General features: G+C 32.9%; 1 protein-coding gene across 4 annotated transcripts in view; it reads right to left on the reverse strand.

Annotated features, from left to right (window-relative positions):
* Nucleotides 1-6,005: 6,005 nt before the first annotated feature.
* LOC129282464 (uncharacterized) overlaps nt 6,006-23,609 on the reverse strand; it is a 43,928-nt gene continuing 26,324 nt past the window's right edge. For all 4 annotated transcript variants that reach the window (XM_064115288.1, XM_064115289.1, XM_064115286.1 and 1 more), the window contains 4 exons: nt 22,992-23,159; nt 21,872-22,036; nt 13,830-13,936; nt 6,006-10,783 (listed from right to left, as the gene is read on the reverse strand). In XM_064115288.1, the coding sequence (XP_063971358.1) occupies nt 10,699-10,783; nt 13,830-13,936; nt 21,872-22,036; nt 22,992-23,159 (525 nt within the window). In that variant the 3' untranslated portion in view covers nt 6,006-10,698. The remainder of the gene's footprint in view (nt 10,784-13,829; nt 13,937-21,871; nt 22,037-22,991; nt 23,160-23,609) is intronic.

The raw sequence follows: 23,609 nt of genomic DNA on the forward strand, positions 1-23,609 counted from the left end.
AACAGAAATATAGTAAAAATAGGTCATTAAGTAGCAATCAGTATCAGTCATAAGCTGTGTCAGATTGAAAAAAAAAACTATGCCACAGCTTTTATCCTTTGAGTAGAAAGTGATCAAACTCTGTGCATGTACGTTTGTGCTTTTTGAAATATGTATCACACATCTTTTTTGTGGAAATAAACTGTTAAATTGAAAAACAAAATCAGAACAATTCTACACCCTAAATTATGTTGATTGTATGTTGCTCTCCAATTACAAACAATTTGTTCATCTATCCATATGGCATTGACAATGGCACTTCAGAACAAAAATTATGTACATATTTAAAGGGGAATCCAACCCATATAAAAACTTGTTTTTATAAGGAAAAGAAAAATCAGACAAGCTGATAGGTGAAAGTTTGATTGATTGATTGATTGATTGATTGATTGATTTTTATTCGTCAAGAATATCACAGGAGGTTACAATGAAATTGAGGAAATACCTTGACAGGATAGCCCATGAAAGCCGAAAGGCTTATTTCCAATGGGGTCCTATAGTTAGTATAAAACATTAACATATTGTAACAAAAAGTATAAACTACAACAAGTACTGGAATATGGTTTTAAAAAAAATACATACATACATACATATCCATCAGTCAAATAATATGCAAACATCTGAAGCAAACAACAATCCTCCTAATATGTGAAACAAGATTATATTTTAACTATTTTAACATACCCTAATGTATACATTATCCACAATACTAGAAACCAACTACAAAATGTTTGATTTTAATGTTAATATTGCTCTCGAGTAGCTTCCAGTTTTAGGTGCTTCTTTAACGCACTCTTAAATTGAGAAAATATCTTAACTGCTTTTACTTTATTAGGAAGAGCATTCCAAGATTGGATGCCATTGAAATAAAAAGTGTTCCCTATATGTCCTTCACGTTTTGGTAACACAAAATTAAAATTACTACCGTACCTATGGATATTTGATACACGGGTGAAATTATTTGCTATATAATGATCTAATGTATCCGAATAGAATATTTTATGCACGTGATGAAGTACTAATTGTTGTGATCTGTGATCTACATGAAGTAATCCTGCCCTTTCAAGTTCATTACATCCGACATGTGCTCTTGGTCCTAAAACATTTATGTATCTCACAATTTTATTTTGAATTATTCTTAGCTTTTTCTTATCCGTAACACCCAGATTACCGTACCAAGCCGCATTAGCATAGTCGAATAGACATTGTATTAAAGCAAAGCATAAAATACGTCTAGACTTCATATTCAAACAGGTTTGATATCTATACAAAAATTTCAAGCGCGAATTTGCCTTTTTGACGATTGAGTCTACCAAACCCGTCCATGATAGGCTACTTGTCAAATTAATTCCTAAATATTTCACTGAATCTTTTCTGTCAATTACCTGATTATTATATGAAACCTTGAAACCGTGTGTACATCTTAACTTTCGTTTCGAACAAAATAAAATGCTTTCTGTTTTCCCAACGTGTAAACTAAGCTTGTTGTCAGACATCCATTCAATGCAATTTGCCAAATCTGCACTAAGTTTTTTATCAATTATCTTGGGATTTGTATCCGAATATAGCAAGACACTATCATCAGCATATAAAATTAATTTAGATTCGTTAATACAAGTACACATATCATTGATGTATGACATAAAAAGAATGGGGCCTAAAATGCTTCCTTGAGGGACTCCGCATTTAATAGGCAGTGAATCAGAAATAACCGTTTGCATGGTAACTACCTGATGACGGTTAGATAAATATGATCTAAACCATGTCACACTTGCAGAGTCTAAACCCATCACTTCTAATTTCTTCAAAAGTATGTTATGATTTACAGTATCAAAGGCTTTTTGTAAGTCTAGGAGAACCATTCCAACCATGCGCCCATGTGAAATTTCGTTCCTGATAAAATCTGTTAAATGTATTAAACAAGTTTCAGTGGAATATCCGTTACGAAAGCCGGACTGAAATTTATATATTAGCTTGGTTTCTTGAAAGTATTTCTCCACTTGAGCATGAACAGATTTTCGACACTACACTTAATACACTTATAGGCCTATAATTACTAACGTCAGTTTTATCTTTCTTTTTATGTAGCGGGGTAACTTTTGCAAATTTCATATCATCAGGAAAGGTAGAAGACATAAGAGATAAATTAATAACATAATTCAAAGGTTTGTACAAATTTCTTGCCCCATCTTTTAGAAATCTTGCAGGTATCATATCTAGACCAGTACTTTTTGATATTTTCAACCTATTTAGTTCATCTAAAACAAATTTTTCTGTAACAGGGGAAAAATGAAAACTACTTTTTGAAATACCCTTTTCTTCATAAAAATTTTTAAATTGGTCACTTTCTGCATGAAATTTGTTTGTATTTACTGGTAATTTACAAACTAGCTTGTCGGCCACAGTCGTAAAGTAACGATTAAACTCATTTGCAATTTTAGCCTTATCATGACTTAATTCACCTTGCACGTTAATAACCGTTTTTTGATCAGATTTCCTTTTACTTTTTAGACCTAAACCTTTCAAATTCTTCCACAATTTTCTAGAGTCATGTTTGTTTTCTTCGATTTGTTCTTGAAAGTATTCGTTTTTGGCACTTCTTACCTTTCTTTGAACTAAATTCCTTAAAACTTTATATTTTCTTTCAAGGTCTAAATTGCCAAGATTCCTTTTCATACTTTTATAAGCTACGTTTCTCTCTTTAATTAAAACAATAATTTCATGGTTCATCCATTTTTCAGTTGATTGCTTAATTCTTACCTCTTTCAGAGGTGCGCTCATATCTATAATTGATAAGAACATAGATTTAAAATTTGCCCAAGCCATATTTACATCGTTACATTCAGTTACCTTGGACCAGTCTGATCGGGATAAATTTAAGTTGAAATCGTCTACATTATAACCTTTTAATCTCCTGATGGATACAGTTCTGTGGTGCCCAAATACGGGCCTGACAATCTTTCTTGAACAATAAATTAATAAATGATCACTTATACCTAGGTCAATAACACCACTTTGACTAATATGCTCTACTTTACTACATAATATGTGATCTATCAGGGAGGAAGATGTCAAAGTTGTACGTGTGGGCAGCTTTACAAGTTGGCTTAAACCACTTAGATTAAGTATATTCTCATATTTCTGGGATAAAGGAGACTTTTTCGAAAGGCAAATATTCATGTCCCCTAAGACTATAATCTCCTCATCTTTTTTAAATTTTTCTATAGTGTCAGAGAGTGATGCAATGAAATTATTATCTTTAGGGGGTCTGTATAAAGAGCACCAAGTGTAATGGGCTTTGTCCGAGGCAATAGAATATTGATCCACAATGATTCAATATTTCTTGAATTCAAGTCATCTCTTGTATTAAATGCAATGTCGTTTCTTATGTACAGACAGACACCACCACCTAGCCCACATTCACGATCTTTACGTAATATACAGTATCCATCTATGCTTACTTCTTCATCATTTACAGATGAGTTTAACCATGTTTCAGTGATGGCAATAATAGCTATTTTACGTTTAGAAAAAAGAAGCCGAAATTCTGATATTTTGTTCAATATTGATCTCACGTTAAAAAAAAAGAAATTTCAGACCTAAAAATGGGAAACCCCTTTCATGTTTTGTAAATCATGAAAAAGGATGGGTGATTTGGTTTCTTCCTACATTTATGATAAGGGTATTCATGTGGCTTGAATATAAATTACTACGCGAGCGCAAAGCACGAGCTCAATTTTTTTTGATATTTTAGTTATTTAGCCCTAAAAACTGAACATTGTAAGCAGCTTTTGTAATCATCATGGGGGTATCTAACTAAACGATCAATGCAGAAAATGTCAATATACTGGCCAGCAAAAAGACCTGTTAAAGACTGTTCGTAGGGATCCATTAAATAATACATTTCTCTCCAATTCCTAAATACGAGCGCGAAGCGCTATCTAAAAAAACTTTTTATTTCGACCTGAAAACTCGATTGAAACCATGAAGATGGTGGATATATCAACCAAACAATTGATGCGACCGCGAGCTGAAATTGATTTCCGACCAGAAAACCGGACATTGTAAGCACTTTTTTAAGCAAAATGTTTACTAAATATATGATGCGAGCGATCTTATTTTTTTTTACATGGAGAAGTTGGATAAAAAAATCGTCTTTTTATGATAATAGTATGCCATTGAACATTATTTTACCGACAAATATAATGGAACTCAAAGACCAAGTAAGAACAAGGTACATGGAGCAGTCTAACAGCCCTGCGTTTGCGTAACAGACAATTTATAATTTTTTCAACATCTGACTCCACGGCCCATATTCTGATAGCAGGTTTAACTTAAACTCGCGTTTAAAGTTGTGGTTTAAGTATGGATAGCCAATTGTTACATAAATTACTAAGGGTAGAGAAATCATATTTTAGCGAGCTCACTTGGCTCTCAAATCATTCATAATTGTCTTGGAAGTATAAATATATTGTCTTCACCATCGATGAATCAGGAAAGAGCACAGTAAACATAAGAAACGTTCAACTTAATAACAAAATTTGATACTTTTGGCTTACCATACTTAAACCACAACTTTAAACCTGGGTTTGAAATGAACATGACTTCAGAATACGGGCCATAATCTTTAATCACACCGACACACAGATTTACCTTCAAAACCTTGTCTAACTCATTCTTTCTCTCTTTGATTGTTCTCCCTTCCTTTTGTTTTCCTATTCCTCTTTGCTCCTTCCTTTCTTCCTTTCTTTTTTTTTCTTTCTTTCTTCCTTTCTTCCTTCCTTCCTCCTTTCTTTCTTTCTTTCTTTCTTTCTTCCGTCCTTTCTTTTTTTCTTTCTTTCTTTCTTCCTTCCTTCCGTCCTTTCTTTTTTTTCTTTCTCTTCTTTCCCTTTTTCTTTCCTCTTTCTCCATTTTTTTCCTTCTCGCTCCGTTTTCTTCAAAAAAAAAAAAAATTCCTGACGGCAGCGATGATTTACCGACAATATTCTAATCAGGGGGGGTGTCGCACCCCACACCCCTACTTTAGCGACGCCCCTGCGCTAACCCTAGTCCTACCCTATAGGCCTAGCCCTAACCCTAACTGCTAATGTCGGCCAATAGGAGAATTTGCCCCCCCTCTAATTCCCGGATTAAATTGACCTTAATAAAGTCAACGTGTAAAAAATAAGGTCATCACAAAGATGATTAAACACACACAATATGGTAGAAACAAAAAGAATGAAATAATAAAATATATATATGCAGTGTGTAACAAAAAAAGTTTATACTCCTATCCTATACAATTATACAATTTCTTTAAGATTTTTCCACATTTTAACATTGGTACAGATCCATTTAAGCAAATGACGATATAACTGTCAAAAAATATTTCGGCTTGAGTGATCACCACTTACTTTTAAAAATTTTTGCGCAGAACTTTGAAATAGTTATGCGAATAAAAGTTGAGTAGACCTTAATCATGAAGAACGAGTGGAATTTAACTAGTAAAATTGATTTGAAGATATCTTTTACCTTTTTTAAAACTTGTTTCCTGGCCCAAAACACTTTGAAGATTGCATTGCGCCCCACCCCACTCCCCCACACACCAAGGGGAGTGTAGAGAAATAAGTATTAAATGAAAAGCAAATCCACTTTAAATGATAAAAACTTTGTGAAAAAATGCTGGAGATGTCTGATATAAACTTTTGTTGAGACTATTCAGTTCCGATTCAGTTGTCTTCAGATCCAGCTGGCACAAAAAGGGTAAAGGTTGTGCTTACTAAGTATTGAAATTTCAATTTGGGTGGCAAAATTGTTACAAAATGCTCGAATGTATCCATTTTATTCCAATTGACTAAAAGTGCAAGGGAAATGTATTAGAAATGTTTTGCAGGGAAAGTTTGATTTCGCCCTTTCCCCTTGCATTTCTGCGCAAACAGATTTCTGCAAGCTTTACAAAAATGAACAGTGCTCACTCAAATGTAACATTCTGTCAAAACTTTTACTTTCTTTGGATAGATGAGACCCAAACCCAAGATTGTATGTGAAAAAAATTACCAACATGTTGGATATTTTTTAATTCCCAGGGCTTTTTCAAAGTGTAAGCCTTTTTTGATACGCACTGTACAAATGGATAATAGTGAGATATAAACAGTTAACAAATAACAACGTCGATGAAGTGGTTTACGGTACACCATGTGTCCGTCTTCAGGAGTGAAGACGGACAGTCAACCTGTCCGAAACGTTGAGTCTCTCTACTACTCATCATCTCTACTCGCCGACTCAAGCCAGCATCTCCTCATTAGCTCTACTACTCAAGCTGTTCTCAACTCTTCAACCTTTCCTGGTTTACAGTCCTTTTCAGGACTACTTTCAAGAAAGAATACTCTACTCTCAAATCTCCACTTTCTCGCCTATCCATTTCTTCTCTTCTTCTATCCACTGTTTCTACAACACTTCACATGGTGTACCATAAACCTCTTCATCGATTGTACATGCCACCATGCAAACCTTCAAACAACATCCAAATAACAACGTATCTGACAAAATTCTTGTTATTCTAAGTTATCAAAAATCAGCTGACATCGGTTTACTATATACAATACTTTCTTTTAAACTGTACACTTCTAATTTACATTATATACATGTATATCATTTATTACTCTACACATTAATACATTTGATCTTCACATACACCGTGGGTATCCATTCTGCTTTTTATAACAATGCAAAGAATAAGACGAAATATGATGAAACACTTGAAACTGATTATTGGTCTCTGTTTAAAAGATAAATCATTCTGATACCATGGCTACAGATGAAAAAAGATTAATTTCATCCAAGGAGTAATCATACTCAATAGGTCCATGATGTAATCTATTGTGAGCTTGTGTATCTATTTTGTATAATCATGGACCTATCACAAATGGTATAATCAATTTTGTACGATTTTTAAATTGCCCCGCCCCTCTGTTCTTCTAAAATTGAAAAAAATAGCAGTTTGATTTGGATCACTTCTAAAAGGTGAAGAATTTTTATCTTTATCATAATCAAATGGTATCTTTTCATTTTGCTTTATCATTATTACAAGTTAGATATAAACATTGAATTGAGAATGGATGAGTAACTCAGTGTATGTACGCATCAGAAAACAAGTAATCTATTGTATGTTGTCATTGAATATGCATATTATTATGAAGAGAGTCAAATATTATATTGGTAGGTCATATATTTGTGTGAAAAGAACTGCCTTTCATTCTGAAAGATTACAACTTGGTTTCAAAGTTCATATTAAATTGATTTCATATCTCTAAAATCATCAAACAAAAAAGTGAATTGAAAACTGTGATTAATCATAAACCAAATATTCCTCTTTCAGTTTCAACATGAAAATGTACATGTATGATCATCACAACATATACAATTTCATGAAAATAACATAAAGGAAGGCTTCACTTTTAATTTTGAAAGAATGGGCAAGATTTGTAAACACTAAAAGCAAATCATTCCCTCTATTTCAAAGAGCGACTTTCTCCTTTATGTTAAACATAATAGAATTGAAGGAGTGACTTTCTCCTTTATGTTAAACATAATAGAATTGAAGGAGTGACTTTCTCCTTTATGTTAAACATAATAGAATTGAAGGAGTGACTTTCTCCTTTATGTTAAACATAATAGAATTGATGGAGCGACTTTCTCCTTTATGATAAACATACTAGAATTGAAGGAGTGACTTTCTCCTTTATGATAAACATATTAGAATTGAAGGAGCGACTTTCTCCTTTATGATAAACATATTAGAATTGAAGGAGTGACTTTCTCCTTTATGATAAACATAATAGAATTGAAGGAGTGACTTTCTCCTTTATGATAAACATAATAGAATTGAAGGAGTGACTTTCTCCTTTATGATAAACATAATAAAATTAAAGGAGTGACTTTCTCCTTTATGATAAACATAATAGAATTAAAGGAGTGACTTTCTCCTTTATGATAAACATACTAGAATTGAAGGAGTGACTTTCTCCTTTATGATAAACATACTAGAATTAAAGGAGTGACTTTCTCCTTTATGATAAACATAACAGAATTGAAGGAGTGACTTTCTCCTTTATGATAAACATAATAGAATTGAAGGAGTGACTTTCTCCTTTATGATAAACATAATAGAATTGAAAGAGTGACTTTCTCCCTTATGATAAACATACTAGAATTGAAGGAGTGACTTTCTCCTTTATGATAAACATAATAGAATTAAAGGAGTGACTTTCTCCTTTATGATAAACATAATAGAATTGAAGGAGTGACTTTCTCCTTTATGATAAACATACTAGAATTGAAGGAGTGACTTTCTCCTTTATGATAAACATACTAGAATTGAAGGAGTGACTTTCTCCTTTATGATAAACATACTAGAATTGAAGGAGTGACTTTCTCCTTTATGATAAACATAACAGAATTGAAGGAGTGACTTTCTCCTTTATGATAAACATAATAGAATTGAAGGAGCGACTTTCTCCTTTATGATAAACATATTAGAATTGAAGGAGTGACTTTCTCCTTTATGATAAACATATTAGAATTGAAGGAGTGACTTTCTCCTTTATGATAAACATAATAGAATTGAAGGAGTGACTTTCTCCTTTATGATAAACATACTAGAATTGAAGGAGTGACTTTCTCCTTTATGATAAACATACTAGAATTGAAGGAGTGACTTTCTCCTTTATGATAAACATAACAGAATTGAAGGAGTGACTTTCTACTTTATGATAAACATAATAGAATTGAAGGAGTGACTTTCTCCTTTATGATAAACATAATAGAATTGAAGGAGTGACTTTCTCCTTTATGATAAACATAATAAAATTAAAGGAGTGACTTTCTCCTTTATGATAAACATAATAGAATTGAAGGAGTGACTTTCTCCTTTATGATAAACATACTAGAATTGAAGGAGTGACTTTCTCCTTTATGATAAACATACTAGAATTGAAGGAGTGACTTTATTCTTTATGATAAACATAACAGAATTGAAGGAGTGACTTTCTCCTTTATGATAAACATTATAGAATTGAAGGAGTGACTTTCTCCTTTATGATAAACATAGAATTGAAGGAGTGACTTTCTCCTTTATGATAAACATAAAAGATTTAAAGGAGTGACATTCTCCTTTATGATAAATATAATAGAATTGAAGGAGTGACTTTCTCCTTTATGATGAATTTAATTCAATTCAGGTTCATTGCAAAATACATGATTGGCAGTCACAGTCTGAATTGGAAATATTTACATAATGCCAATATATAAAAATAATCAAAATTACTATGATTAACGATGAATATATACAAATTAAAATTACATATATGTCTCTACAGATAAAAATGGAGATAAAATGGATAAAAATAAAATTATAAATAATACAATATTACACATTCATTACACAAATTTCAGACTTATTTACCACATGTGGTACTATTTAATAATCTTATCAGACTTGGAAGAGCACTGTTCTGCAATCTTTTTGTTTTACATGGAATCTCCTCATATTTATTCATATGTCATAAATTGAAAGCATTTGTTTTCAGTGGAGGTAACCAGTTTTTGTACAATTGATTCATTTCTAACTTTAAAGCGAAATCTGTGGTTAGTTTTACTCTTCGACTCTCAAGTGATGTCAAATTTGAGGTATTTGAAACCATGTCATATATATGATAGATACTTGGTTCCCAATATTATCTTGCATGATCTTTTCTGGACAGTTTCAATAACTTTTATCTGTTTCAAAGTAAGAGAAGCAGCGAATAGAGGTACACAATACTCTAGGACTGGTCTTACATACCCTAATTACACTGTTAACAAATCACATTCAGGTAGATTGTAAGCTTTCAATTTTCTTAACATATATAACTTTTTATTGCTTTTTTCATTATTTCGGTTACACAAGCATTTCAATTTAAATCATTATGAATTGTAATTCCTACGATTTTCATTGTGGTTACAAAAAATAGAATTGGAGGAGTAACTTTCTTCTGTATGATAAAGATAAAAGAATTGAAGGTAATAAAAGAATTCCAGGTTGTATAAAGCATTGTTAGAAGAGTTTGGTGTGATAATGCATTGACAGATTTAACATTGATTTTGGTTCAGAATAATGTATAAATTTGGAATACCATGGACAAAATACTTTAAATTGATATTTATGATATCATAAAAAGGGTAAATTCATGTTAAAATCACCCAGTGACGATGGCACAATCTATAGGCCTATATTTAATTCTCTTAACCCACATTGCATGAAATCATTAGTTATGATGCTTCTGAATAGGCCTGGGAGTAAACATCGATTGACTGAATGATTCAATTGTTTTTTTCAGGAAATAATCAAATGGTAACATTGACAATCGTCCCAGGCCTATTTCTGATGCTTAAATATCACTTTGAAAGTCGGATGAAAAGAGCTCATCAGTCATTTTAGGATTAAAATCATGATTCATATTTGCCTCTGGTGACAATTGGTTTCACATCAAAATAATATTCCATGGATTAAAAATGAAATGGGTTCAGACATATCACAGCTCTGAAACAAACCATTGTAGGATATGACCGCGTCATGGAGATCAATTAGATGGTTGTGGATTGCCGTTGTATAGATCTTGACTGTATTGTTGTAGAGTCACATCATGCATCAAAATATTCGTCTGAGGAAGACTCAGAAGAAGTTTCAATTTCGTCTGAGGAAGACTCAGAAGAAGTTTCCATTTCCCTATAAAATATTTAGAAAAGGTGACAAAATATAGGTTTATTTGATAGGTTATTGGCCCTGAATACTTCAAAGGGATGGTCCAGGCTGGAGATATTTATATTTCAACAAAGTTATTGAATTTTAAAGATACCCATTATTCGGTTGAAAAAGTTTTAGGCATGTCTTCATGAATATAAGGTGGGCTGATGTCATATACCCACATGTTCTTTTGTATTTTATTATATGAAAATCAAAATTTTTCAACCAAGAACTAAAAATATTGAATTTACAACTGATTAAGTGCATTAGTTATTCATTGCCGCAACTTATTATATCATAATGGAGACATATCATTTACACATGTATGAACAAAATTAAACGGTTACACTTGGTAATTCCTAGGGTTCGTAATTCGGAAACACGTAAATTGCCTATACCTCGATGTTCGTTAATCCGAAAACGTAAAAGGGTTCGTTAATCCAAACATTTGTGGCGTTATTCCGAAGGTTCGATAATCTGAAAACGAAATAATGTTCGATGTTCCGAAGCTTTTTTAATCCGAAAACGAAATAAGGTTCGCTAATCATTTCGTTTTTGGACTAACCAACCTTCGGAATTACGAACCTCACTTCGTTTTTGGACTAACGAACCTTTGGCAATACAAACCACATTTTGTCTTTGGACTAACGAACCTTCGGAATAACGAAGCTTCGGAATTACAAATGTTTGCCAATTAAACTAATGTATATTCATGGCTATGTGCATGTAACTGTTTAAAAAAAAATTGATAAACTTTAGAATTCAATAACCTTGTTATTATTTGTTATCCGATTTTGATGAAATTTTCAGAACTTTGCTTCGGTAATTTTACTTTTTTTATTTAGATATAAATATTTTCAGCGCGGACCATCCCTTTAACATATACATTACGATTGTAAGTGCTGATTCATGAACAATTTATTGTATTCCTCAAACATAAAATTATTGTTGTACAAATCTGTTTATGACCAATACATGTAATTATTGTATTCCCTAAAATTAGTAATGTTAATAATAATAATCCGCTTTTAAATAGCGCTCATCGGAACAACATGTCTAACCGCTTAATAGATATTACTGTTTCATGGCCAGTTTGAATACAATTATTGTATTCCTCGTACAGGTATATAAATTAGCCTTGGAAAAATCCCTTGCATGAGACCGTTAAATTGTGAGTTTACAAAAGAAGAAAACGTATAATTTTACTTTTTTTCTTTATTTTTTTTTTACATATGAAGAGGAATGATACAGCTGGTAGGGATATACAATATATATACAAAGACTCATTCTCTGAACAGGCTAAATCTATGCACATTAAAAAACATCAATAGTACCATTTTCCCTTAATGCCCCCTCACACCTGACCTAATGTAGGCTGACAAAAGGTGACGAATGGGAAAAATGCACGAAATGCACGCAAATTCAACTAATTCAAATAAAATTTCTGTCAAATCATGCGATCAGTAACTATTGTCAAATTTTATCAACAAACGGTTAGCGAAGGATAAATATGACATGCAAAGGATATTGATTTTTCGGTTCACTTATGTGAGTAAATTGCAGCCGAAGACGAGCGAAGGGTTTATATAACCCAATAAGACGAACGAACTGTGAGCAATGTTTTGATATGGCGTGCGATTAGAAACGAAGACAAGGGAATAGATAGGGCAATCTTGTACGTTTTTGTCATTGTGTTGCTTCGTTAAGACTTATTTCGAGATCGGTCCACTTTGGCAAAAGCGCGATGAGGGACTATGCGCGACAATAACAAACGAACGATAAACATTATAAATAAACGATTACCACAGACTAAATAAGAGATGCGAATTCAAAAGATGACCAACGATTTCTCAATTCGTCAGGAAATTTTAAACATGTTCAAAATTTCCGCGCGAATTTGAATAATTACAGCTGTTAATTCAGCTACGAACTACGAACCCAAACACGAAGTGTAAATATGATTTCTACCAGTTACCATTGAAAGAGATTTCTTAAAAAATGCCTTTCGCCAGCCATCGCAAGGCATATTTCAGGCAATTCAGTGTGAGGGGGTCTTTAGGCCGATGGCCATCAGGGGAAGGGTACTATTGATGTTCCTTCGATGTGAATAGTTTAAGCCAAATCTTTGACCATCATTGTATAATTTGTATAGTATTGTACAAAGCAGTTCTACAACCAATTTAGGTACAATTACTGTATTCCACATACATACATTGTATAAATGAAAATTGCACAAAAAGCCGTTTCATGACCAATTTAAATACAAATATTGTATTCCTTGTACATTTAAACCAGTATCTTAAAAAGCTGTTATGAATGATTCAGGTAAAACTATTGCATTCCTCATATGAATTTAGTATTGTAAAAAAGCTGTTCAAGACCCTTTCAAGTACATTTATTGTATACATGTACCTTATATAAATTAATTACTATCGGATGAAGCAATTTCATGATAAAATAATAATAATATAGGATTTGTATAGAGCAAGTATCCACCTTGCTAGGTGCTCAAGGCACTCCTATATTACCCTGGCTAAGCTAGTCTACCGATTATGGTGCGCACAGCTTTTTGATGAATTTCTTCCTGCCAATACCCATTTACCTCACCTGGGTCGAGTGCAGCACAGTGTGGATAAATTTCTTGCTGAAGGAAAACACGCCATGGCTAGGATTTGAACCCACGGCCCTGTTTGAAAGGCAAGAGTCAGAACCACTAGACCACGACACGATCAGTTTAAGTGCAATCATTATGTTCCTCATAATTATAAATTAGTACTGTAAATAGTTATTTCATTTACATGACCAGTGTAGGTACAATTATCGTTTGCCCGAACCATTTCTACAAAGCCATTTCATGACCAGTTTAGGTTATTATTTTATTTGTCATACATTTATAAATGAGTTGGCCCATTGTAATGATCAAATTAATGAGCAGTGTAAGAACTGTTTATACATTGATCATATCTAGGTTGTATCAGCCTGAGTGAAGAGGTCACCTTTACCTTAATAAGTTTATTAGTTCACCTACCGTTTCTCATACATGTAGTCACTGAGTGTTTGTAAGAATGATTGAAGATCCTTCTGAGGCTCTCCATTGAACATGAAATTTCCTTTGCTGATCTGAGGGAAAGAACCCTGAAAGAATAGAAGCATCATTGGAAATAGTAATTCATCAAATCATTTCTTTATTCTCATTTTCATAATGCTCAAAATTGTATCATGCATAGAATATACCTTTCTTATCTTATTTAAATTCTATATAGGTCATATCAGGCGCGGATTCTGAGTTGGACTTTTAAAGGGGGCTGATTAATGCACGCGAAGGTTGCCAACACTTGCAAAGCGTGCTCCCTAGGGGGGGGGGGGGGAGGATGCAGGGAGGGGGAGTTTGCCCCCTTGTGTGCGGAGCAAGAAGTTTTTGATATATCATCAAATTCTAATAAACATAAGACGTCTCTTGCGTCTCTAGGAGAAAGCTGAAATGAGGCGAATTTTTTAATAGTGATGAGAAAGAGAACAGGAGGAAGATCTGAGGACAAAGAGAAATAGAGAGAAAGAGAGGGAGAGAGGAAATAGACAGACAATGCAACATAAATATACAAGTAATTTTCACAATAAAATTACTCAATATGATAATCTAGTGTTTTGTGTCCTTTTTATACTGTTATGTATCCTCTTAAATTTCTCGATTGTTTTTGTCTAAAAATTGACCATCTGAAATTCATGGAAAACCATACAAAGGACTTTAATATTTCCTTGCATTATTTTGAGTTTTCAACACAAATAACCTTTGCTTACATTGTACATGTAGAAAACAAATACAATTTACATGTATAACCTATGACCTACTTTCAAGAACTGAACTTGCCATGACACTTCACATCTTTTATCATTAAAAGAATTGACCTTCTGTGTTATTTGACACACGTTATTTTTACTGCATCAATAATTTTCTTGCTTTAATAACTCCATTTTTCTAATGGAATTACATGTATCAGCTATTGTAAGTTATAATCATTCTGAAATTGATAAACATATACATGTATCTATTTTTTCTATTTTCACATCCTTTATCATTATTAAAAGAATAGACCCTCTATGTTATTTGATAGATTTAGTCCAGTCAATCTAGCCAGAATAGGGGGGTAACCCACCACTAATTGCAACACGAGATATTCCACTGAAATGCTTTCCAGGAAGGTCCCCTAAACAACATACTAAAAGTCCCAAGAAATCCAAGCAGTGGAAATTTATGAAATTTGCATATTATGCAAATTAGCCATGAAAAATTAGAAAAAGAAGGGAAATAATCCAAAGAGTACAAATTAAATGTCCAAAATAATTTGATTTGAATGGAAATTCATGATAAATAACTGAAGTCAATGTTTTCAATCAAAAGTGCAAAAATTTCTACCTCATTTGCATATTATGCAAATAAGCATCCTTATATGGAAAAAATGTCAAGATATTGTGATTTTTCTCATATAGACTGCTTGAAAACATTTCATTAATGTTGACATTAATATGCTACTATATAACTAAGCATGAGAATTCATCCCAATGCCTGAAAATTAATTTGCATATTATGCAAATTAGCCATTAAAAAAAATAGAAAATGAGAAATGAGAAAAATTAAATGTCCACAGCAAGTAATTTTGAACATGATGAATAAATAAGTTCAATGTCTATATTTAAAAGAGCTATCAAATCTGCCTCATTTGCATATTATGCAAATAAGTATCCTTATATGGAAAATGTCAAGAAATTTAGATTTTTATCACATTGACTGCAGTGAAAACATTTAAGTTTTTCAAATTAATATGCTGCTATCACTAAGCATTCAAATCTATCCTAATATGATTTATATTCAAGGAAAAATACTTGAAATATGTTCTTCGCTTCTTAAGCGTTAGTCTGACAAGATGATGGGATTGGCAAGAACAAAGCACAGTATTTGAATTGGTGTGTAGTTTGTTAGAGTTGACGACCCTTTCTTATATGGATGGGAGCGACTTAGACTTTCTTGAAATTTCACCGCATAAACATGATAAAGGGAGGCCAGGAAAAGCAAACTTATGGCAGGTAAGATCTGATGAGTAGTCTCATTAAGAAGTGCAGCAGAGATTCCGTCTGGCCTAGTAGCTTCATGCAGGTTGTTTTCTTTAACAATTTCTTCAGTAGTCTGGCTACACCTGCTTGACTAAACAATATGTTATCTGGCCATATCTGGGTCAGGACTGGGTCCCAGGACTTCAGCGTCATCATCATCATGATCAGTGGTGAATACTAAGACTAAAAATCTTTGCCTTCCTTTAATAATGATATTCCAATGTAGTCATAGCTATTGATATTAAGGGCTCCCAACTTTTTTTTTTTTTTTAATCTTTTTCCCCTCCACAGGGATTTTATTGGCAATCAAAAATCAATAGGTACAGAGCACAATGAATAATACAATCACTGATATAAACAATGAACTGACAAGTATAACAAAATAATTTTACATGTTGAAGTCAAACAGTAAAAAGATTTTTCAACCGAAACCATCTTTTGTCAAATCTGCGTTGTTTGAAATTAAGTTGGGCAATGTATTTCTCATTTTGATAATAATTGATTATTGAGGATTCAATGATACTGAAAAGAGGAATTGTATTGTTTATTTTACAATCATGCTAATTGTTACAGCCTGGATCATTGTCAATCCGGTCAACAAATTATGTATTATAGGCTTGACTACAAACCCTCTTATGGTCCTCTTTAATGCATTGTAGCAATTCTGAGCTTTACCTTACTGATGCTTTTGGAGCTCTAAAATGTGCAAGCCTTCCTAGACTTTCTCTAAAACTCTTGACATCTTCCGACACAACTTATGTCCATTCTCTCATTGAGGCAACTTGTGTCGGAAGAAGACATGGTTAACGGTGTGTTCTTGTTAAAGTCCTCTTGATTGGCATTCAGTCTCCTATGCTCGACTTGTCGGATTTCAGTACAGAGAGTTGTATGATTGTCCAAAGTACATCTGCATGACACTATTAAAGTCAGCATTCCTCCAGAAGAACATCCTTAGTCGTACCATAAAATGTTTATTCCTCTGGATAACCTCACAGTATACCCATGAGTAGCACATTGTGGCAAATAAATCTTGGAAGTGGTACACACTGTCTAATCAATATTGGATGGTATTTGATGGTGATGTTAAGGGTGTTCCATTATGTTGTGTCCTCTTGTTGGAAAGGCAATAATCTGGCTTAGTTCTCCATCTGGTTTGTTCATTGTCTCACTGAGGAATTTATGTTTACCATAAATATCAGGAAATTAATATTATTATTTGCATACGACTTACTTAGAAACTATAGCTTTAATATTTTGAGATGGTTGCCATAGGAGATTTATCAAAGAGGAGAGAACAGAAAATGGATGCTTCAACATGAAGCAGCAACTGGATTCAGCAAGAACGTCTAATTACGATTCCTGTATCTGAGAAAGATGCCTATATAATGCACTTAAAGCCTTCATCATGAATTTATGAATGGCTTTCATGTCGCTCGTATAGGCAAATGCCAATTGTTACTCTTATTAAGCATGCCCAGAGATCTTGTGATCCAAGCAAGTACTCATATTCACCACCAAGACAAGTGATGATGATGATGATGATGGGTTCTTGTAAAGCGTCGGTATCCGCCTCAGCTGGGCGCTCATGGCGCTTGCTCAAAAATAGGAAATATCTCACAAATTTCAATGTCTTCAAACAGTGCTTAGGATCATCATTCAGTTCAAGTACTGTCCTAGTAATGCTACAATTGAGTTATTCTTGTCTTGGGATAATGTTGGAGTGGGGAACAGAAAGGTCTTCAGGTAAGACTCAAAAGTTGATTGGGTCTCTGCTCTCCTGATAAATTGGGGAAGGCTATTCCACAGCTTTGGTCCAGAGATGTAGAAGGCTCTGTCACTCCAGGTTGTGTGGCTGAGAGATTCCCTCAGCAATGCTTGAGCTGCTGATCTGAGACTGCGTGTTGGTCTATGCTGAGATAAGAGCTCTGAGATGTAGGGTGGAGATTTATCGTTAAGCGCTTTAAATACAAGGACCCCAAGTTTATAAGCTACAAGGACCAAATATTCGAAGCCAATGGGCTTTTATTTGTACGGGTGTGACATCTTGTGCTGATCACTTGGCTATCCAGGAGTTGCTAGCGTGGACTATACTCGCAAGAAACGCAAAGTCTCTATACAAAGTCAAGAGGAGAGCAAGACTTGGATGGAAATAATGAAACATTCAAGCAGTGGGATCCATGTAGAATTGACTCATCATTGTACAATATGAGTGGGGTAACTGCTCGTGACAAAACTCAATATCAACCAAGCAAGAAGTGTAGGGAAGGTCATCATGGTTAATACACATAATCTACATGGAATTTTAGAGGAAAGTATCACTTATGTGTTTCCATGAATATTTATAACATGTCGGATGCTTATTTGCATAATATGTAAATTACACTTCAGATATTAAGCTGATTATTAATGTATTTGCCATTCTTAGTGATCAAATCATATTGATCTAGACTGAAATGTTTTCATAACTGTTTTTGTGAGAAAAATTAAAATTTCTTGATTTTTTCCATATAAAGATGCTCATATATATGCAAATGAGGTAGATTTATTTACGATTTTTTATTTAAATCATAAATAAATTTGTAAAACTTGTCATGGGCTTCAGTTCAATTCGTATTGATTTCCAATATTTGGATTATTTTCCTTATTTGTAATTTATTATGGCTAATTTGCATAAAATGCAAATTTTGTGATTTTCCCATATGCTTGTATATTTAAGGACTTTTAATATGGTGTTTAGGAAACCTTCCTGTAAGGTATTGCCATATTCCAATTTCAATAGATAATCTACTTGTAATTTTTGAGGGATGTATCACCAGTGTGTTTTCTTGAATATTTATAACATGTTAGATACTTTTATTTGCATAATATGCAAATTACACTACAGACACTAAGCTGAATACAAATGTATTCAACGTCCTTAGTGATAGCAGCATGTAAATTCCAACATTAATGAAATTTTTAAGCAGATAATGAGAGAAAAATCACAATACCTACACATTTTTCCATATAAGGATGCTTATTTGCATATTATGCAAATGAGGTAGATTTTTTGCACTTTTGACAAAAAACATTGAATACAGTTATTCATCATGAATTTTCGCTCAAATTAAATTGTTTTGGACACTCAATTTGTAATCTTTGGGCTATTTTCCTTATTTTTCTTACTTTTTATGGCTAATTTGCATAATATGCAAATTTAATAAATTTCCACTGCTTGGATTTCTTGGGACTTTTAGTATGTTGTTTAGGGGACCTTCCTTGAAAGCATTGCAGTGGAATATCTCGTGTTGCAATTAGTGGTGGGTCAAACCCTATATTGACTGGACTAATTGTTTTTACTGCAAGTACATTAAATTAAAATTAAACTTTCTGTTTCTCAATAAATTAAACATACCAATGCTTCTACATGGATTTGCCTGATGGGGGGGGGGGGGTATCCACTCATCAATGGAAGTGCCCCTCCCCCCCCCCTCCCCGGGTTCTCATCATTTCATCAAACAGGATACATGTAATTTAAAAATTCCACCACTCTTTCCAATCCTTACTCCTCCATCTTTTTTTTCTCAATATTTAATAGTCTAAAAAAATATATATATTATGCCTCCTCTCTATCTTTACATCTATCATAGAGCTATTACAATAGCTCTATGCATCTATCATTCTATATTGTTAGACAGACTTTGCATCATCAATCCTTTTTCCATGGTAAACTGTTATAAAATCTCAATTTAAAGTTTACTGTGATATAGGTCTCTTAAAAAATGTTTCCCTTTCTGAGACTCACTAAATAACTAATGACCCAAAATGCACTTTAAGAAGAATATCCCTTTGATTAAGTTATGTTCATTATGTAAAGAATAAACATTAATATCTGAATTAGACACCAAAATGTCAGTGAGGGCAATAGCAATTAATAATAAACATTCCTGATATCTTGAAGCAATGTAAAAAGAGCTCACATTGTTCTCTAAAGGTTAGATGGTTTATTTGATAGAATGTTAAATTTATCTTTTGAAAATAAACAAGATGATGCCCATCTAGATGTTTAGTAAATGTACACAGTAATTCCTAACATTTAACAGAGATGTACAAAATTCCGAGTTCACATGTCATTATCCACAGGATAGAGTCTTACTTACTTTCTTAAGTTTTATTTTTCATCCCAATTGTTTATATACACTATGTAAAAGTGTCAGGGAGATTCCCTTAAATGTGTACAAGCCATTCACATTTGTTAACATGTTAATTACATTCATGTACATGCTCCCCTTCATTTGACTATTTCTGACTTTGGTTGACTACAAGGTCAAGTACACAATAATTGTAAACATCTAGACAAATGGAATGTAAATTACTTTCTGGAGTTTACTGGTTGGTATAGCATAATGGATTGCACCATTAGTTCAACATGAATAGCTCCATGCATTAAAACAGATCATGTGCATGTATAGTGATTGTCTTTGTAGAAAAATCATGAATATTTTTCTTTTACAAAGTTCACAATTTTGAAAATTCTACAAATAGTTCCTTTCTCTAAAAAATATTGGATTTCATTCTAATTTCTATTCAGCATTATAAACTAAAGTCTATAGTGCATAACATCCAGGAAGTAGGACTGTGATTCATTTAGGGCACTAAATCTAGAATACAATATCTAATCATGGTTAACCTTAATAACCACCAGAGACAAGCACTACATGTAGTTTTGCAAACTGTTCATTGCAACATTTGATACTGGGTAAATTTCCATTTCTTTGCTAGACCTACAAATTTTGCTCCTAGTAGTTACCAAACAGAATTAATAGACTATTTGAAATTGATATTTAAATACAAGGGTAATAAACTATCCTGTACTAACACTTCAATCCAATTAGCAGCCTGTCAATATCCACTATTCTATTTCCAACATAATTCATTGAATGGCCATTCATAAATCATGATATCCTATAAAGCAAAATAAACAAAGCAAACAAGCAAAACACACAAACACCCATAACCAATGCAGTAATGTAGTATAAGAACTCGATGTTAAGTCAGTAAGATTGGGCATAATACACAGTGCTTCTGCTAGGTAACTGGATGAGATTGTAGACAATTAAGTCTCATGTATTCAACACACAAACATATTTCTTTCATTATACACATAAGATTTAAAATAAAAACATTACAACTATTCATTTTTAATGTAAATCTATTAATTATGAGTACTATATTCCTTAGCGATTGAGACGTATTCTAAAGAAATATGTCATCAGACACCAACTCACTAAACATAGGTTGAGTAGAACAAAAACACATTTATTGTCTTGCCAACAGATATATGTACTGGTAATGTTGATTGAAAAACATTAATTTGAAACTGATGTCAAGTTGAAAGGCAGGTATTTTTCTTCTACAATATGTGAGTCAGCAAGGAAACAGTATGTTCATATTCATATCCATTTTCCATTCCAGCTTTTACCCTGCATACCATCTCAATCTAAACTACCTGGTCATTGTTCATTTCATCCTATTGTTATGTTCCATGTATACACTCAATGTAGCTCTCACTGTACTGTATACATTGTATGTATCATGGTCAATATCACTCTCATACACATACCACATGCACCTCTGATATTCAATGATCTACTTTCTCTCCCACCTTTATGAAGCTGATATTTCTCTTTTTATCTTCCATGTATACCTATTTTATGAAGAAATATCTTGTAAAACTGACTGAGGGACAAAGTTGTAAACAATTCTTTATTTCTACATCAGTCATAACCAAACAGCATACCTGTGCATTAGAGCCAAATTTCCAAAACATTTACTCATCTAGTCTCCTTTATTAATAATCACTCCTAAATAGTATGAAAATATGTTCTTCAATGTATTTAACATAATAAAATTAGATAATTTTTTTTTTCATTATTCCATGTTTTCAAGCATGGTGTGGGTATAAAGTAGAAGCAAGCATACCTTCAAGGTTGAAGCCTTCTCATTCAGATGAGAACAGAACTCCTTGTCATAAACTCCTCTCAGTGTCAGGTTAGTCAGGTTAGGTAGGGAGCATAAAGCTTCTACCAGGTGATGTGAAGAGGCTAATGATAGAGGCTTATTATTCCAAATCTGAAGAGTATGGACCTACATGTGTACAAACATTGATCATTAAACATACATGTACATATCAGATGGTATGATCATGCTGTAATGCTTCAAGTTAAACTGGTTCAATAATATGTTGATAATGCAAATGTATGCATAGATGTATTTCACAACATAACATTTTAGCATCCATACCTGTTTAGGCTTTACAGCTTTCTGTTGAGGTGTATTATGTTTAAGGACTAAACAATTTTAATAGTATATGAATCTTGAAAGAAGGAATTATTACAGGTAATCTCTGTACCCTTATTCAACATTATACATGTAGCATCACTTTCAACAATTTCTGAGATTTCATGAAAATGATTAATTTAAAAGATCATACATAAGACCATAATAATCCCAGATACTCTATGATATGTTTGTTACTCCATATTTGTATTCTATTTTTAGTAACCTTTTACCCTACATACCATCTCAATCTAAACCACCTGGTCATTGTTCATTTCATCCTATTGTTATGTTCCATGTATACACTCAATGTAGCTCTCACTGTACTGTATACATTGTATGTATCATGGTCAATATCACTCTCATACACATACCACATGTACCTCTGATATTCAATGATCTACTTTCTCTCCCACCTTTATGAAGCTGATATTTCTCTTTTTATCTTCCATGTATACCTATTTTATGAAGAAATATCTTGTAAAACTGACTGAGGGACAAAGTGGTAAACAATTCTTTATTTCTACATCAGTCATAACCAAACACTTGAGGACATGACAAATTGTTTCAATTACAGCATACCTGTGCATTAGAGCCAAATTTCCAAAACATTTACTCATCTAGTCTCCTTTATTAATAATCACTCCTAAATAGTATAAAAATATGTTCTTTAATGTATTTAACAATAAAATTAGATAAACATTTTTTTTTATTATTCCACGTTTTCAAGCATGGTGTGGGTATAAAGTAGAGGCAGACATACCTTCAAGGTTGAAGCCTTCTCATTCAGATGAGAACAGAACTCCTCCTGGTCCCAAACTCTTATCAGCATCAGGTTAGTCAGGTTAGGTAGGGAGCATAAAGCTTCTACTAGGTGATGTGAAGAGGCTGATGATAGAGGCTTATAATTCTCAATCTCAAGAGTATGGACCTACATGTGTACAAACATTGATCATTAAACATACATGTACATATCAGATGGTATGATCATGCTGTAATGCTTCAAGTTAAACTGGTTCAAAAATGTGTTGATAAGGCTAATGTTTGCATCACAACATAACATTTTAGCATCCATACCTGATTAGGCTTCACAGCTTTTCTGTTGATGTGTATTTTCTTTACAAAAGACATTTTAATACCTATGAATTTTGAAAGAAGGAATTATTACAGGTAATCTCTGTACCCTTATTCTACATTATAGCATCACTTTCAACAATTTCTGAGATATCATGAAATGATCAATTTAAGATCATACATGTGAAGACCATAATAATCTCAGATACTCTATGATATGTTTGTTACTTCATATTTGTATTCTATTTTCAGTAACCTTTTACCCTACATACCATCTCAATCTAAACCACCTGGTCATTGTTCATTT

This window comes from Lytechinus pictus, unplaced genomic scaffold, assembly GCF_037042905.1.
Source record: "Lytechinus pictus isolate F3 Inbred unplaced genomic scaffold, Lp3.0 scaffold_26, whole genome shotgun sequence".
NCBI lineage: Eukaryota > Metazoa > Echinodermata > Echinoidea > Temnopleuroida > Toxopneustidae > Lytechinus > Lytechinus pictus.